Consider the following 17,858-nt stretch of genomic DNA (forward strand, 5'->3'; position numbering starts at 1 on the left):
TCATATATGCCATATTGAACATCCAATTGATTTTTTTATCTTTAAAAATGATGGAAATCCTGACACACAAATATACCCTGCTACAAATGTAATTAAAGCTTCTATAGTTCACTTTACAAGCTAAGATAGGCTTCTCACAAAAAACACCAGAATTCTCCAAAGCATTTAAATGCAAAACTTAGGGGTGCCTGGGTGGCTCAGACATTTTAGCGGCTGCCTTGGGCTCAGGTCATGATCCCCAGGTCCTGGGATTGAGTCCCGCGTCGGACTCCTTGCTAAGTGGGGAGCGTGCATCCCTCTCCCTCTGCCCCTTCCCCTGCTCGTGCTCTCTCTCTCTCATAAATAAATAAAATCTTTTTTAAAAATCAAATAAATTCAAAACTTATGGTGGAAGTTTTTGTCCTCAAGTCAGTGAATTCATCTCTGGTTCGGTCGATATAGTCAATACATTTTCATCTTAAAGAAAAAGGGTTGTGAATCCATAGCTTAAATCTGATGCTCTACATTTGAAAGCTGCTAAGAGAGTTCATCTTAAAAGTTCTTATCACAGGGGAAAAAAATGTTTTTGTGACTAGGTATGGTGACAACTGTTAACTACTCTTGCTGTAGTGATTATTTAGCAATATATAGAATTACTGAATCATTATGTTGTACACCTGAAATTAATATGTTATATATCAGTTAGACCTCATTTTTTAAAGCAGCTGGCATATAATAGCTGCTCAATAAATACTTATTGAATGGATGAAAAAAGCATGCTATGAAGATAGAAGGAACTTAAGTAACTTTGTGTTGTTCCCCCCCTTTTTATCAAAAAAAAAATATTGATATATGTCACTGTATAAGTTTAAGGCATACAACATGACAGTTTAATTTACATATAGTGTGAAATAATTGTGATGTGTGAATAGTGTGAAATAATGAGATGACATCCATCATCTCATAGAGATATAACAAAAAGAAAAGAAAGAAGAAAACAGAAAAAAATGTTCTCCTTTTAAGAATGAGAACTCTTAGGATTTACTCTTTTTTTTTTTTAATTTTATTTATTTATTTGACAGAGAGAGACAGCCAGCGAGAGAGGGAACACAAGCAGAGGGAGTGGGAGAGGAAGAAGCAGGCTCCTAGCGGAGAAGCCTGATGTGGGGCTCGATCCCAGAACGCTGGGATCACGCCCTGAGCCAAAGGCAGATGCTTAATGACTGCGCCACCCAGGCGCCCCTAGGATTTACTCTCTTAATACCTTTCCTATACACCATACAGTAGTGTCAACTGTAGTCACCACGCTATACGTTGCATCCCTGGGACTTATTCATCTTATTACTGGAAATTTGTATCTTTAGCCACTTTCCACTAATTTCCCCTCACCCTACCTTCCACCTCTGGTAACCAACCACAAGTCTGATTTCTTCCTCTATGAGTTTGATTTTTGGTTTGGGGTTGTTTTGTTGTTGTTGTTGTTTTCAGACATAAGAGAGATCGTATAGTGTTTGCCCTTCTCTGATTTATTTAAACCTTTAGTATAATGCCTTCAAGGTCCACCCAAATTGCTGCAAATGGTAGGATTTTTTTCATTTTTTATGGCTGAATAATATTCTTTTGTATATATACCACAACTTCTTTATCCACTCACCTGTCAGTGGACACTTAGGTTGTTTACATGTCTTGGCTACTGTAAATAATGCTGCCATGAATTAGTGGGTGGGGGACAGATACCTTTTCAAGTTAGTGTTTTCATTTCCTTTGGATATATTCCTAGAAGTGAAATTGCTGGATCATATGGTAGTTCTATTTCTAATTTTTTGAGGATCCACTATATTGTTTTCCACAGCGGTTGTATCAATTTACAATCCCACCAACAGTGCACAAGAGTTCAGTTTTCTTCACATCCATACCAGCATTTGTTATTCTGTCTTTTTGATGATGGTCATTCTAATAGGCATAAGGTGATATCTCATTGTGATTTTGATTTGCATTTTCTAATGACTTGATACTGAGCATTTTTCATGTACCTGTTGGCCTTTCATATATCTTCTTTGGAAAAAATGCCTATTCAGGTCCTTTGCCCACTTTTTTAATTGGATTATTTGGTTCTTTTGCTATTGATTGTATTTGTTCTTTATATATTTTGGATATTAACCCCTTATCAGATATATGGTTTGCAAAAATTTTTCTCATTCTGTAGGTTGCCTTTTCACTTTGGTGATAGTTTCTTTCACTGTATGGAAGCTTTTTACTTTGATATAGTCCCACTTGTTAATTTTTATTTTGTCGCTTGTGCTTTAGGTGTCATAGCCAGAGAATCATTACCAAGACCTATGTCAAGAAGCCTTGTTTTCCTCTGGGAGTTTCATAGTCTTAGGTCTTATATTTAAGTCTTTAATCCATTTCAAGTTAATTTTTATGAGTGGTATAAGGGTCTAGTTTCATTTTGCTACATGTGAATATCCAATTATCCCAGCACCATTTATTGAAGAGACTGTCTTATGTCTGTTGACTATCCTTGGCTCCCTTGTCAGATATTAGTTGACCATACACACTTGGGTTTTCGGTTTATGCTTTTGGCTCTTGATTCTGTTCCACTGGTCTATTTGTCTATTTTTATGCCGCTAGTATACGTTTTGATTACTATAGCTTTATAGTATAGCTTGAAATCAGGAAGTCGTGATGCCTCCTGCTTTGTTCCTTTTTCCCAAGATTTCTTTGGCTATTTGGGGTCTCTTGTGGTTCTAAGTTTTCAGAGTGCTTTTTCTACTTCTATTTTTAAAAAGCCATTAGAATCTTGATAAGGATTGCATTGAATCTATTGATGGCTTTTGCTCATATGGATGCTTCAGCGATATTAATTCTTCTAAACCCATGAACACGGGATACCTTCCCATCTATTTGTGTCTTCTTTGATTTCCTTCTTCAATGTCTTGTCATTCTCAGATTAAAGACCTTCCCCTCCTTGGTTAAATTTATTTCTAAGTATCTTATTGTTTTTGATACTACTGTATATGGAATCAATTTCATTATTTCTTTTTCAGAAAATTGGTAGTGTCAGTAACTCTTTTGAAAGAGTTCTGAAGTGTTTCCAGGTGTTTGCAGGTTACACTTTCAAAGAAATAACAGAGAAGTTTGTACTGCGGACTACGAGAAAAAAACATAAACATGAAGAACACAGAACAACTACTAGGTGCAAAGCTGTCCTGATACATGTGCAGAAAAATTGCACGAGTGTCCATGTGTACACGGAACCCTGTGATTACACATCATGTATGTGATATGGGTCTCATGCTCACTGATGAGCAAACATGAGCACAAGGTATATCTGGAGATAGCTGCAACAACTGCATTACAATATGAAAGCATCAGTGATTTCTATCAGTAACAAAGTCACTACACTGCTAATATTATCGTGGTCTGTTATCACCACTCATAATTGAAGGGTATGTCAAAGTTCAGTTAGTGGTTAGTGAAACAAGATGTAATTTTTTCCATCCAAATCCACAGATGCATCCCCCCCCCCTTGCTTCCAAATTCTAACCGTGGATACTTTTGAGAAGGGTTCTGTGAGCCCAAGGTTAAGAGACCTCTTTAAGGAATATGCTACCCAACTGTTAAACCTATATCCTTGAGCCTCTGTCTCTGTGTCAACTTAAATAATAAGAAAGCTGCATATCTGCACTACTGCATTCAGAGAACTGTAATACAATACTATACTCTCAGTTTTTATTGAAGATGAATATAAGTAACACTGACAAAAAAAAAACTTCTGTATCTTCTTTCTACATGGTAGCTTTTAAAGATAGAAACTGTGAGGTTATTCAATATTTCCAATATGATAATCCATGCAATAAGTTCCTCTAAAGACTCAGCAGCAAAAATAGTTTTTTCCGTATGTTTGGAGATAGAGGGCATCTCACATCTGGGGAACAAGCAAGTAAGTCAGTTTAGCTACATTGCAGGTTTATTAATGACAGTACTGGGAGGTGAGACTATACAGATGAGAAGCAGATCAAGAAGGGTCTTGTATACCTTGCCAAAGAGTTAATTCATACAATAAGAAATGGAGAATAATGCTATTGCTGATACTGAGGCCAATGATATGCAACAGATCAAGCACTGTTTACATGCATTAAGTCATTTAAGCCTCAAAATAGCAAATGAGATGAGACGGTATGATAGCCATTTAAAATAAGCAAGAAAAAAAATAGAACAATGAAAAATGGTTACAGGATGACCTAATCATATTGAAATACATACAAAACAACTTCAAAGAAGTACACATCAATATTGATCATATTCTTAGAGATATCACAAGAAATCTAAATTTACTTCCTCATACTCTTCAATGCTCTACAAATGTTCTCCAATGCACTAATGCTACTTGGTACTTCTTTGTTACTTCTTTTTTTTTTTTTTTTAGGGAGGCAGGGAGGGAGGTGGGGACAGAGGGAGAGGGAGAGAGAAAATCAAGCAGGCTCCACACCCAGCATGGAGCCCAACACGGGGCTCCATCTCACAACCCTAACACCGTGACCTGAGCCAAAATCAAGGGTCAAACGCTTAACCAACTGAGCCACTCAGGCGCCCTTCTTTGTTACTTCTATAACCCTCCTCAAATTATTTCTTTGCTAAATATGAGACTGATAAACAGATAGATGATAGAATGGCACAGTATGTCTAAGAATGGACACCCATTAATAGATTAAGAAGGTAACACAAGCAAAAAAAAATGAAGCTAAAACAACAGCAATGAGATTAGGATAAAAAGTAGACTGATAAATACGTAGACTATAGAGCATAAGAGTAAGAATAAGAATAAGTTATGGTGATTCCCAGGTTTCTACTTTAATTACTTGGTGGATGGCCATGCCAATCACAAAGACAGAAAATATAGATGCCTTTGCATTGTATGACTCCGTTTTTATAAAATGCTTGAAAAGAAAAATTAAAAGAAAAAAAGATTAGTGGTTCTCTTGGACAAGGAGTATGTAGTGGTGACTGCAAAAAAGGTAAAGAAAATGTTTTATGTATTTTCTTGTATACATTCTAGCATATACATTTTTAAATTCCATTTAGTTTTACAGCTAAATGAGTACATTTTATTGTATGTAAACTATATCCCAATATATTTGACCTAAAAAGTAGAGACAGGGGCGCCTAGGTGGCACAGTTAAGCATCCGACTCTTGGTTTCACAGCTCGGGTAGCAATCTCAGGGTTCTGAGATCAAGTCCTTCATCGGGCTCTGAGCTCTGTGCAGAGTCTGCTTGAGATTCTCTCTCCCTGTCCCTCTGCCCCCCCCCAAATAAATAAATAAATCTTAAAAAAAAAAAAAAAGAAGAGACAAAGAGTTCTATGTCTGAGATTACGGAGAATGTTATTCATTCTATCACGATGTCCCTTTTTATTAAGAGCTACAGGACAAATTCCTATCTAATCTTGGTCCAATGACATTTTTTTTATTTAAAGATTTTTATTTGTTTATTTGAGAGAGGGACAGTGAGAGAGAGCACCAAAGCAGGGTGAGGGGCAAAGGGAGAAGTAGACTCCCACTGAGCAGGGAGCCTGATGTAGGCCTCGATCCCGGGACTCTGGGATCATGACCTGAGCCAAAGGCAGACAGACGCTTAACCGACTGAGCCACTCAGGTGTCCCAGTCCAAGGACATTTTTATTTCTCCTAAATTTTTGGTTTTTCAACGACATCATTGGCAATTGACTCCTGAGGCCCAAATTTGAACACAACTATGTAGGCATCATAATTGGCTTTTTCAACATCATTCCTGGTTCAAATTTGCTTCCACTTTCTTTTATTCAAGTTTTAATGGATATCATTTAGTCATATTTTACAAATACCTGTAAGTTGGCATAATTTTCTTCTAGAACAAGGTGGAGCTACAACAGTATTCTAAATGCATATATAATTTTACTGTAGATTTGAGAGGAAATTTTTTCCTTTGTTCTTTTACAAAAATCTGAAAAAATAATTATGTTGCTTTGTTAGATAGTATCTGGATTTGCAACCTACCCTTCTAAGAAAAGGCTTCAGGCTCTTAGAAGTTTCCCATAAACTACCTGGAAATTGCAAAATATCCTGAAGCCTCACCTATATTTCTTAAAATAATTTTGATTTTGTACATTATTTTAACAACATTATTCACAAATACATCCTATGAAAGTTGTGACACTGGAATTTCACATAGGCATGGACACTTCCAAAGATAAATTATTCATTCAAAAATTGTTCTTAAAAATTATGATAGGCAAATAAATTTTAATTTAAAAAAAACAAAATATCTATTCGCTGTAAAATTCTTTCAACTTTTCTATGCACCTGAAATTTTTGATAATAAAATGTTTGAAAAAAATACGGGAACATGCAAAGGTAATAATAAAAAAGAAATTCACAAAACAGAAGAAAATGCAGTAAATTAAATGTGAGTCCCCAAAATAAACACTTGCAGCTGAAGTACCAAAAATGATACATACTTGTTTCAATTTCAGATATAAGTGAAGTTACGTAAATAACAAAGTCCTCCAAGTCACTTCTTCTCAAACTTTATTGTGCATATAAGTCATCTGAGGACCTTAGAAAATTGTAGATTCTGATTGAGTAGCTCTGGAGTGGAGTCTGAGATTATGCATTTCTAACACCTTCCCCATTAATGCTGATGCTGCTGGTCCACAGACCACACCTAAAGTAGGAATGCTCACTTTATTATTCTTTAGGACTCAATAAAACCTTCATTTTAAAAGATATACCAATAACTACTTAGTAACAGAAATATCTTTACTTACTGCTTTGAACTTAAGTATGAAACCTCATGGTTACCCTGAATACGACCCAGATTTCTGAGTTTCACCTGAAAGAGTTGCTATGACCTCTACAAAGTTAACTCTAACAATGAAAGAAACTTCTGAATAGTAATAGCAGGGGCGTGTATACTTGGGTCATCTATCTTCTGGATAATTATGATTCAATTACAGAGGGACTGTGTAACAAAATGCATGAACATTCTATTCACATCCATCTACTATATTATTCAGAGATAATTCCAGGCAAATCAGCACATTTGTTTCTATCTTGAGAAATTCAGTCTGGACCAGACATATGAAATGTTCAGCTATCTAAAGAGTTCTGTAGTCCATTCCCATAATGATTGATATCCCAGCCCTTCAGTGGAAGTAACATTCTCCCCTGTTTGAGGTAAATGATCTCTTGCAGGCACACCATTTGGATACCTGGAAGAGGTAATTTATCTCAAGTGAGCAAACACTTTAATGAAAGGAAGAAGGTTGCCACCTGTCCAGTATTTACAGAAGCAACATGGAAACTGGGGTCTCTGCCCACTGCCTATAAATACATCCTCAAAGTTTAAGAAGGTAACAGGAGCTACCACCTTTAGCACTTCCCGAGCAGTAAATTCAAGCTACGATTATTGAACTCCCTACCTCATGAAAGGAATAAAATAATATATTGGTTCACGTGAGAACACAAAAAAACAGATAAAACAACAAACGTTTATTGGACAATTACATATACAAGAGACTTGGCTAAGGTTACATTCACACCTAACAACCCTTAAACTAGGAACTTTTCTGAGCCAAATTCTACAGATGAAGATACTGAGGCTAAAAGGGATTAAGTACCTTTCCCAGTGTCACACACAAAGTAAGCAATGGGACCCAACTTCAAAGCAAGAGCCCAAGTTCTTAATTCATACTCTACTATGTATTCAACATGTTTAATTTTCTCTCCTAGACGATTTAAAAATTTTCTCTCCTATATAATAGTATGTGTATAATTCACAATTTACTCTAAAAAGGTAAGTACCTAAAAAGAGTATTTTTGAGAAGAATAATTTACTGACTTTTTTTTTTTTTTTTTACCGTAGAACAAAGATAATACAAGAAGCAATACAGGTACTATTTAATATATTAAAAGCTACTACTTCATATTGACATATATGTACCAGTTTTCCTGGGACTAAAAAAAACAAAAAAAAGTGACACTGATGCCATCAACATGTAGTCCTGACATGTAAAATGATTTAAATTTTCAGCAAGTTCTTCAAAAAGAAAATGGAAGAAGGAAGGGACAGTTCTAAGAAATAACTTCTTTCATTTCAGGGTCTTCAGATAATTTCCTTAATAAACCTTCCCAAGATTTTGGCATTTTGATAACCCACTTGGTTGAAAGAATTAAGACACTACTCATAATATTAGGTGATTCAAGAGACAATGAACCAATGACAAATCAAAGCTGAACTGATATTCCTGATATCTGTCCTACGATGAAAAGATCCTCTTATGAACTGGATAAACAAATGATGAAATGCTCAGCTGATAAATATTACCCAAACATTAAAAATCATTCCCTAGAAGAAGATTAATAGAAATGGAGAAAATCCTTTAAAAGTATGATTTTTTTTTGAAGCTAACACTATGACAGCATACCATAATTGAAACACATATCATTTCTGTGATTTCTTGCCAAAAATGCACAAACTGAATCTAATCACGAGGAAACCTCAAACAAGTCAAAATTGAAGGGTATTCTATAAAAATTGGCCTATAATCTTCAAGATCATGATGGTCAAGGAAAGACTGGGAACTTTTCCGTGTTGGGGGAGATTAAAGAAACAAGACTTAATGCAACACATAATTTTAAACCAGATCCTTTGGCTATACATGGTTGGTTGGGAAAACTAAGGAAAGTCGAAGGGGGTGTGAATGGCTTCCTAACGCTGATCACAGCCCTCTGGTTATGTAGAAGAATGTCTTGCTTGAAATACACACTAAAATATGAAAAAGTAATGGGCATCATGTCCGCTTCTTGCTCTCAAATTGTTCAGCAAAAGAAAAGGTCTCTGTTGTGTACTTGCAATATTTCTGTAAGTTCGAAGTTATTTCAAAATAATTTTTAAATGCAGGGCACCTGGATGGCTCAGTCGGTTAAGCCTCTAACTCTTAATCTCAGTTCAGGTCTTGATCTCAGGGTGGTGAGTTCAAGCCCCACAATAATAATAATTTTTAAATGCAAATATAAAACACTATGTGGCCTAGAGTAACATTTTTATCATTTGTTAGTCTGTTAGCAGATGGATGAGTGGGCAGCAGGAAGGAAGGAGGAAAGGTAAGAAGAAGAAATGGTGGGTCGAAAGAAAGAGAGATAAAACAGTTGGAAGAATACATAGAACTAGAAAATAATTAGTCTAAAAATGTGTACAAGCATCAGTGTGTATGTCTATTCATTAATGTCATATACTGCTTTCATGATGAGATGGGTGGTCAGGAAACAGCTTTTTTAGCGCCCACTATATGCCAGGTTCTGTACAAAATGTTCAACAAGTGTTACCTCATTACACCCTCATAAAAACCAGGAAGATAGTACTCTCTCCGTTTTTAGGTAAAGAGTCTGAGGCCCAGTAAAGTTAAGCAGCTTGCCCAATTTCACACAACTAATAACGAGCAGAGCTGGATACAAAATAAAATCTGCCTTGTTCAAAGCTAATGCTCTTTCTACTACATGAGAATGCTTACCATCTATTTAAGTTATTCATACACTTAAATTATAAATTCAACATGACTAAGTAAGCTGTTACAGCTTTACATTTATTACCCTCATTATTATCTGTTAATAACCTCCCGTGTACTTAAAGTGTCTGAGAATATTTTCCCATCCTTTCTGCTAAAGTATCTGAAATTTCTACTGCTAGAATACACACAAAAATGAAAACACATTACCTAGAAAAGGTCTATATTAACCCGTCATCATGTTTTGAATGAATTATTCTATAAGCCCAGCTAGTTAACTCATCTCTGCAAAACGTACACACTGGTCATTTTTTGTTCTAGTCCAACAATAACTCAATTATTTACCTGTCGAAGTATATACTCTTCTGGACTTTAATACATCAATTATTCTCCCCCTCTAAGCAACTATCACTTTCTCTTCCCTAAGTACTTAGTGTTCTTTAGCCAACAGAATTTAAAGCCTTTCCTAAAAATAAGTTTCCCTGAACCTGCCCTTTCCTCAAGCTATTAGAGGCCCAACCAAATTCTAACATCAAAGGCAGCTCTGTTCCTGGAGGTCGGCAAGCATTTAAAGACACACCACTCTCAGTCTCCTTCTATTTGATAAGTCTTACCTACACCTATTTTTATCAGGGTCTCAAATAACCATTGTGTCAATATTTAACTTCAAAATATTGCAATAGTCCACTTTTGGAAAATGTGTTCAGGGAGTTTACTGTCTAGTTTTATAAAACCACTATAATCTGGGGCACCTGGTGGCTCAGATGGTTGAGTGTCCGCCTTCGGCTCAGGTCATGATCATGGGATCCTGGGATCAAGCCCCACGTCGGGCTCCCTGCTCAATGGGAAGCCTGTTTCTCCGGCTCCTTCTGCCCTTCCCCCTCCCATTCCGCACCCCCATTCAGACTCGCTTGGGCATGCTCTCTCTCTCTCTCAAATAAAGTCTTTTTAAAAAAAAGTCTATTATCTGATCCCATGCCAATGATCCACCTTCCCCCCCACTACTTTCCAATATAGTTATAATAGAAAACACATTTTAATTATCACCATGTATAAGGCAGCCGTGCTAGGCATGGGCCTCCATTCCATCTCCTTAATGTCCCTCTTTCCATTCTGTGCTTCTTCCCACCTCTGCAGCCCTGCTTAAGCTCTGCCCTCCATCTGGATGCTGTCCCTCTTCTGTAACTTACTATCTATCACTCTAGGCCCAGCTAAAGCCTTCAGATAAAGCTCCCTGAAGCCTTCCCAATACTCGTAACCCCTCTCTGAGCTGCATCTTTTATGGATTCTTACATTTAAAGCCAGTATTTTCCTCATGCAATCCTTGATTACATTCTGCCTAAAGTTGTTCATGAGTTGTCAATCTTGTTCTATAATCATTGTGCATATTTCTAGAAGTCCAGATCCAAGTCATATTTTTCTTTTATCTTCTAAAGTATATATAGCACAGTGATAAGGAAAGATAAAATAATGATATAAAAATGATTATAGCTTAAGAAACCAATCTATTTTAACTGTCTGCATACCTACAAAGGATATGATGAACACAAATAATCTGTTTTTCACACTAAGTCTAAAAACTTTCATTAAGTTCTTTCCAGAATGTTAATTTTGCTCTGAAGCTATAGTGCCAACATACTTAAAATACATTTACTTAGACTTTAATTTCAGAATTCAAACCCAGTACACTGAGGTTTTGCAAAAATATTAGAGATGCATATTGCTTACCAACATCGATGGCCACAACCCAAAAATGATTTTTGAATCTTAGGTTTCCCACTATAAGAACTTAGATTTAGAGATGTGAAATCACAATAAATGATGTGCATGTATGTAGCAGACTTGTCTAAAGAATTAAACTACATCCTAAATTATTTCATTAATGCTTACAACATTCCATTAAGCAGGCAAGCATTACCAAATCCATTATGTTATTTCTACTGTTAATGTGTCTGAAATGACCATAATTAGTCCGATGACATAGTTTAGCCAGTAGGTAACTGTATGTTATTCTTGAGAAATTAGTTTTCATTGAACCTCTCATATAAACATATCCTGCAATCTGAGTCATGAAAAAAAATTTTTAGATCTTTGGAAATCACTTATTATAGGTGGTTCCATGCCTGGTAGAAAGAAGCTGACTATTCAAGTTAACTCTATTTAAAATCAATTCAGAAAAATAAAAACATATCACGAAACGAGAAAAGTTTTCTACTGGTTCCATTATTACTCAAGCTTCTAAAATGTATAGCTAGAAATAGAAATGAAGGGGCGCCTGGGTGGCACAGCGGTTAAGCGTCTGCCTTCGGCTCAGGGCGTGATCCCAGCCTTCTGGGATCGAGCCCCACGTCAGGCTCTTCCGCTATGAGCCTGCTTCTTCCTCTCCCACTCCCCCTGCTTGTGTTCCCTCTCTCGCTGACTGTCTCTCTCTCTGTCGAATAAATAAATAAAATCTTTAAAAAAAAAAAGAAATAGAAATGAAGAAAGACTAAAACATTTATGAAAACATTACCAGTATTACTTAATAAAAAAGCTAATGAGATTTCCATGGGAAAATCAGATCACAAAGGGAAAAAATAAGGTGAATACATTCTCGGGAAATGTCATTTAATTTCCCCATAATTAAGACAAAATTACCCACCAAAATTTACATTAATTCTCTACATCATTAGAGATGTAATAATTTCTCTGTACCTGAATAAAAGAAAGACAAAAACAAAAACATTTTCTTCCGAGACGGTTTATTAGGATTTGTGCCATAAAGCATTTCTAGACATTTGTTTTTAAGTGTATTTTGCAAGGACCCAAGAGAGAGAATCGTACCTGTTTTACTAATGACTTCCTGTAACTCGGCCATAGAGGTAACTACTGCGGCTAGGAGGTCAGAACTGGTAAGCCAACTGAGTGCCTGCAAACAACGTAAGTGCTCCTTCTGATGCTCTGCAAAAACAGAGAGAAATCCATCTTGCAATGCTACCAACATTTCAAATCCATGTTTAAAATTCATAGCAACATTTGGCAGTTTAAGAAATAGATCAAAACTTGTAGCCAGAACTTTGCCTAGTGTGGAAAAGTCTACAAGAAATGTTAGATTTTTTTTTTAAGATTTTATTTATTTGACAGAGGGAGAGAGACAGCCAGCGAGAGAGGGAACACAAGCAGGGGGAGTGGGAGAGGAAGAAGCAGGCTCACAGCGGAGGAGCCTGATGCAGGGTTCAGTCCCAGAATGGTGGGATCACGAACTGATCCAAAGGCAGACGCTTAACGACTGCACCACCCAGGCGCCCCCAAGAAATGTTAGATTTGACTGAGAATTTATTTATATATCATATAAATTAAGTGAAGTCAAAAAAAAAAGAAAGGGAGAGACAGAGAGGATGAGGCTCCTGGGTGGCTCAGTCAGTTAAGCATCTGACCCTTGATTTTGGCTCATGTCATGATCTCAGGGTTGTGCAACTGAGCCCCATGTTGGGCTCCATGCTGGGCAGGGAGCCTGCTTAAGGTCTCTCTCTCCATCTCCCCCGTCCCTCCCCAGCCACCCCAGCCCCGCTCATGCACTCTCTCACTCGCTCTCTCTTTCTCAAAAAAAAGAGAGAAGAGGGGTGCCTGGGTGGCGCAGTTGTTAAGCGTCTGCCTTCGGCTCAGGGCATGATCCCAGCATTCTGGGATCGAGCCCCACATCAGGCTCCTCTGCTATGAACCTGCTTCTTCCTCTCCCACTCCCCCTGCTTCTGTTCCCTCTCTCGCTGGCTGTCTCTATCTCTTCAAATAAATAAAAAATAAAATCTTAAAAAAAAAAGAGAGAGAGAGAAGAAATTTTTTCTTTAGTTCTGCTTATATTACTTAATAGCTTGATTTTTAAAAGTTAAAAATTGAAATAATTGTTTCCTCAGAATAGTCAAGCATTTAAAAAAAGTTAACTGGAAAATTTACATTTGTCTCATTTTCATTCAATTCCTCAATAGATGTTTAACTCTGATCATTTTATACTGATTCATAGAAAGTGAAAATAAATTATACTGGTAATTAATTTTAAATAGGGCAGAATCTCTGGATTGACTTAATTGAAAAATCACTATATAAACTCTCCACTTTACTGTGAAAAGAGCATTCAAATATAATAAAGCTAAAAATATATATATAATAAAGCTAGACAAAGTTGAAATTATATTTGCCGCTTTCTTTAAATGTCAACGTTCATAATAAAAAAATCAAAACCAATTTATGCATAAATATACACTTACCCATACACACATATATATCTATATACACATGGGACTGTGTTACATGATTTGACATATTAAATGATTTAAGTTTTTTACATAATGGCTAAACATAGTCACATTGTATGTGACTTATATTCAACTTAGATTTTAAAAAAGCATAAATGATCTTACTTGGAAATTTATGCTTGTCTTTGGGCTCTCCTGTACACACTAACATGCCTATGCCTTCTTTGAAACTTTCCATCCAGGTAAAAAGAGAGGCACATGATTGGCCCAAAATCTTGAGCCTATTTGCTGCCAAAATTGCAATGACACCTTTCCGGAATACTCGTATCAATCCTTTGAATGGTTTTCTCTTCATCTTGGCTTCCTCTTGCTTCTTTTCGTCTACACTTGACAAAGCGTGGGCTAGAGTTCTAACTTCCAGTTTGAACAACTCAAAGGTGTTGACCTGCTCCTGGAGAAAATCTCTCTGCGTAGATAAGGCACACGACCGGCTGTAGAGAGGATATAAGGCACCGGCCATCAACGCGCAGGCTGCCAGCAAGGCTGTTTGTTCCCTTTGAGTCTGTGATAACATGTTTTTGAAGCGTGAATTTTCAAGAACCAGCTGTTCGTGTGACCTCTCAATACGATTCAATTTTTCCATATTTTTTTCGGCAATTTCTTGAAATTTCTGTAAGAAGTCAAATAAAATATTTGAAACAAGTAGGCATTTTATTACTTCTTCTTTATAGAAAGAAAACAATCTTTTGCTGACAACTTCTTTAAGAGATCAGTGTTCTAAATATCCAAAAATACATATGACAGATCAACAGTGGGCCAAACAGCTTAGATCTAAACGTGCACACTGATTTTTAAATCCTCTTACATAAAAGCTTCACATAAAATCGAACACATAACTTTAAAAAAGTACTTCACGAATTTCCTGTACACTTATGCATAAACGTACACATTTAGAAAGGAAAATGTCTCTCTTCCATTCCTCACTAACTTTTATTTCCTGCTTTTAAACAGAAGTTACCACCGATAGAAGTTTTCCTATACGTAAAAAGATTTTACATTTTGTCAGAATAAGCGAAGGGTTAAATCAATAATACAACAAATAGGGGCTCCTGGAAGGCTCAGTCTGTTAAGCATCTGTCCTTAGCTCACTCAGGTCATGATCTCAGGGTCCTGGGATTGAGCCCTGTGTTGGGCTTCCTGCTGAGTGCGGAGTCTGCTTCTCTCCCTCTCTCTTTGACCTTCCCCTCCCCCGCCACATGCTCTCTCTCTCTCTCTCTCTCTCTCAAACAAATAAATAAAATCTTAAATATATATATATAACAAATAGCACTTGACTGCCATTTACTGGATTAGGACAGACTGATTCTCAGGACAAACTTTCTCATTTCTGCCCTTTCTTACCTTCCCAGGACAGAACACTGACCAAAATAAAGCTCTAGCAGTGGCAAGAAATACTAACTGTAAGCTGGGCCTCAGCAGCTCTCTGATCCTTTTTCCCTCACCAAGGGACTTGCAATCTAAAACCATTTTGAAACACAAAAAAATTTTAACACAGACAACATATTTTAGTTGCTAGAAGATAAACTAGTTCTCTATGAAATCTTATGCCTAATCGTTAAGGAACTGCTGAGGTAGAGCAAATTTTAGAAGATAACAGATCCCAATTTCCTTTACTGATTCATTTATCATTCAATAAACATTTATTGATTACTCACTCAATTCCATGTGCTAGAAAAACAGACAAGCAAATCAATTATTGTGGCATAATGCTATGATAAAACTATGCCAGATTGCCATAAGTACACAAAAGGGAGCTTGCACAAAATGATATTGATAGGCTTTTGGAGGGAGATGACAAAGGTAGTGAGGTATATAATAGAAAGAAAAAAAAAAACTACTGATGTGGAAGCTAATCATGGCTATCCTATAAGAATTTAACAATCAGAGTTGGAGAAAATAATACAAAGTCTTGCCGACTCCTCAAGGTTTGATGTCAAAGCCTACCATGGATAATGTTGATAGGCAGTAGCCAAAAGAATTCAAACTTGTAGAAATATACTGCTGAGAAAAGTAACTTTTGGGCCAAATCCAACCCCAAGGCTAGGGGATGAGATTCCCAAAAGGTATGCAGTGAGCAGAAGGCGGCCCTCAGAAGTACAGTCCTGAGTACGAACAAGTAAAGGAAGTCTACAAGAAGCCACTCTCTGAAGGATTCAACTTCTTGGATGCTTTCCATTGGGCAGGGGAAAAACTGTATTTTAGCCATGGTTTTAAATTTATTTAATCCAAGTCTTCTCTAAAGTCTGACCCAGCCATATCTATGGTGGTAGTGTGAAAAATAAAGGAACAGGGAAATAAAGGAACTGTGGCTTGTGCCCACCACATCTCCACCAATGGCCAAGCTGTGGTAGCAGGATTTCATCCCTGGGACTGTGTCCCAGAGGTCCATACAATAACACTTGTAAAGGAGTGGTGTCCCACTGGGAGCAGCTGAAAGAAGCAAGAAACTCTGAGAAGCACTAGCCAAGTGGACCACTTGGAAGCAGATGTGAGACACCTTTCAAGGAAGGTAACCTTTAAGAAAAGGGAAAACTGACATGACTTGTGGCTAAAGAAGGCAGGAAGACCACTGTGTGGAAGAGAAAGAGCCAGAAAACAGGATAATGTATTCTAAGGAAATGCAAACAATTCAGAACGCCTGGGAGAATGACGGAAAACTGACAAGTAGGTAGATGATAGATGATTATGCTACGGAATTTAAACTACCTGGAAAGCTATGAGAAGCCATAAGATCCTGGAAGTCACTCTGTTTTTAGTTAATGGATGGGAGAATGAGAAATCTTAACAAAGACTGCCAAGGGCAGCAGTAGAATTGCAGGGAGTGGGAACGGAATGAGAGGAGCAAACAGAAATTACAAAGGTTAATTCCATATATTCTCCACAACCAATTCCACTAGTTCAATTAGAGGGGAAAATAGGAAAATTATAGGAAATCGAAGATAAAAGAGGCATACTGGCCATAGCTAGGTAGTAGACATAGAAATTAACCTAACCGGATTCCAGGTGGCTGCCGATTTACACATTCACAGTTCTCAAAGTCTCAGGCAGAAGTGTGTTTTCAAAAAAAAATACTTTTTTCGGGGGGCGCCTGGGTGGCACAGCGGTTAAGCGTCTGCCTTAGGCTCAGGGCGTGATCCCGGCGTTATGGGATCAAGCCCCACATCAGGCTCCTGTGCTATAAGCCTGCTTCTTCCTCTCCCACTTCCCCTGCTTGTGTTCCCTCTCTCGCTGGCTGTCTCTATCTCTGTTGAATAAATAAATAAAATCTTTTAAAAAAAATACTTTTTTTGAACAACAACAAAAAAAAACGGTGAAGAGATATATTTGCTAAAGATATTTTAAATATTTCAAAATAATATGTGAAGTCATTGGTCAAAATCAAATGGGTTGTTGAAAGAGAGCTGAAGGTATGTTAACTCTACTGGAATTAAAATTTTAAAAATAGATACAATCAAAATTTAAAAATTAAAAAAGAAAAAAGGAAAGAGAGCTGAAAGTAAAGCAAGCCCATTCTGGAAAAGATTTAGTTAATTTTAGCACATGATAGACCTCTTCCACCGTCTACAGCTGGCGCACCTCAGAGCCTCACGTTGAAGCTGACAGCACTTTAGAACGGCAGCCAGAAACTGGCAGTCCTGGCATGAGGATGAGAGAGTAATCAAAACGGGCTAGAAATGGATAAAAACCTGGAATACACTACCCAAAACACCCCATTCCTCTCGATGGAGAGAAAACCAGGAACAAGCTGGAGTGTTTTAAAAACAGAATTAGGATTCCGGACTTGCATGGTCAGGTTTCATTTTCGGCTGCCTGGCAGAAGCAGGTGGCAATGTAAAAGAAGCAATTTTTGAAGATCCTCATGTCATTCTGTGGCCTCCAAGTTTGATCACGTATAAAGATTATACATTTAAAAGTGTTGATTACTATTAATTACTACCACTGTGGATGATTTCATGAGACTCCTAGGATTTGTGTTGTAAGAAAGAGATGCCATTCACAGATTGCTAAAGCAGTAAAAGAACGAAGAATACATATGGAGT

The 17,858-nt window shown here is 37.0% G+C and overlaps 1 protein-coding gene across 3 annotated transcripts in view; it reads right to left on the bottom strand.

Moving 5' to 3' along the window:
* The window catches only part of CCDC171 (coiled-coil domain containing 171), a 293,932-nt gene that overhangs the window by 145,872 nt on the left and 130,202 nt on the right, over window positions 1-17,858 (bottom strand). For all 3 annotated transcript variants that reach the window (XM_087869628.1, XM_045780223.2, XM_045780224.2), the window contains 2 exons: window positions 13,924-14,428; window positions 12,350-12,466 (listed from right to left, as the gene is read on the bottom strand). In XM_087869628.1, coding sequence (XP_087725754.1) covers window positions 12,350-12,466; window positions 13,924-14,428 — 622 coding nt within the window. The remainder of the gene's footprint in view (window positions 1-12,349; window positions 12,467-13,923; window positions 14,429-17,858) is intronic.

The sequence above is a fragment of the Ursus americanus genome, chromosome 18, assembly GCF_024610735.1.
Source record: "Ursus americanus isolate L20-20 chromosome 18, mUrsAme1.1.p, whole genome shotgun sequence".
Lineage (NCBI taxonomy): Eukaryota > Metazoa > Chordata > Mammalia > Carnivora > Ursidae > Ursus > Ursus americanus.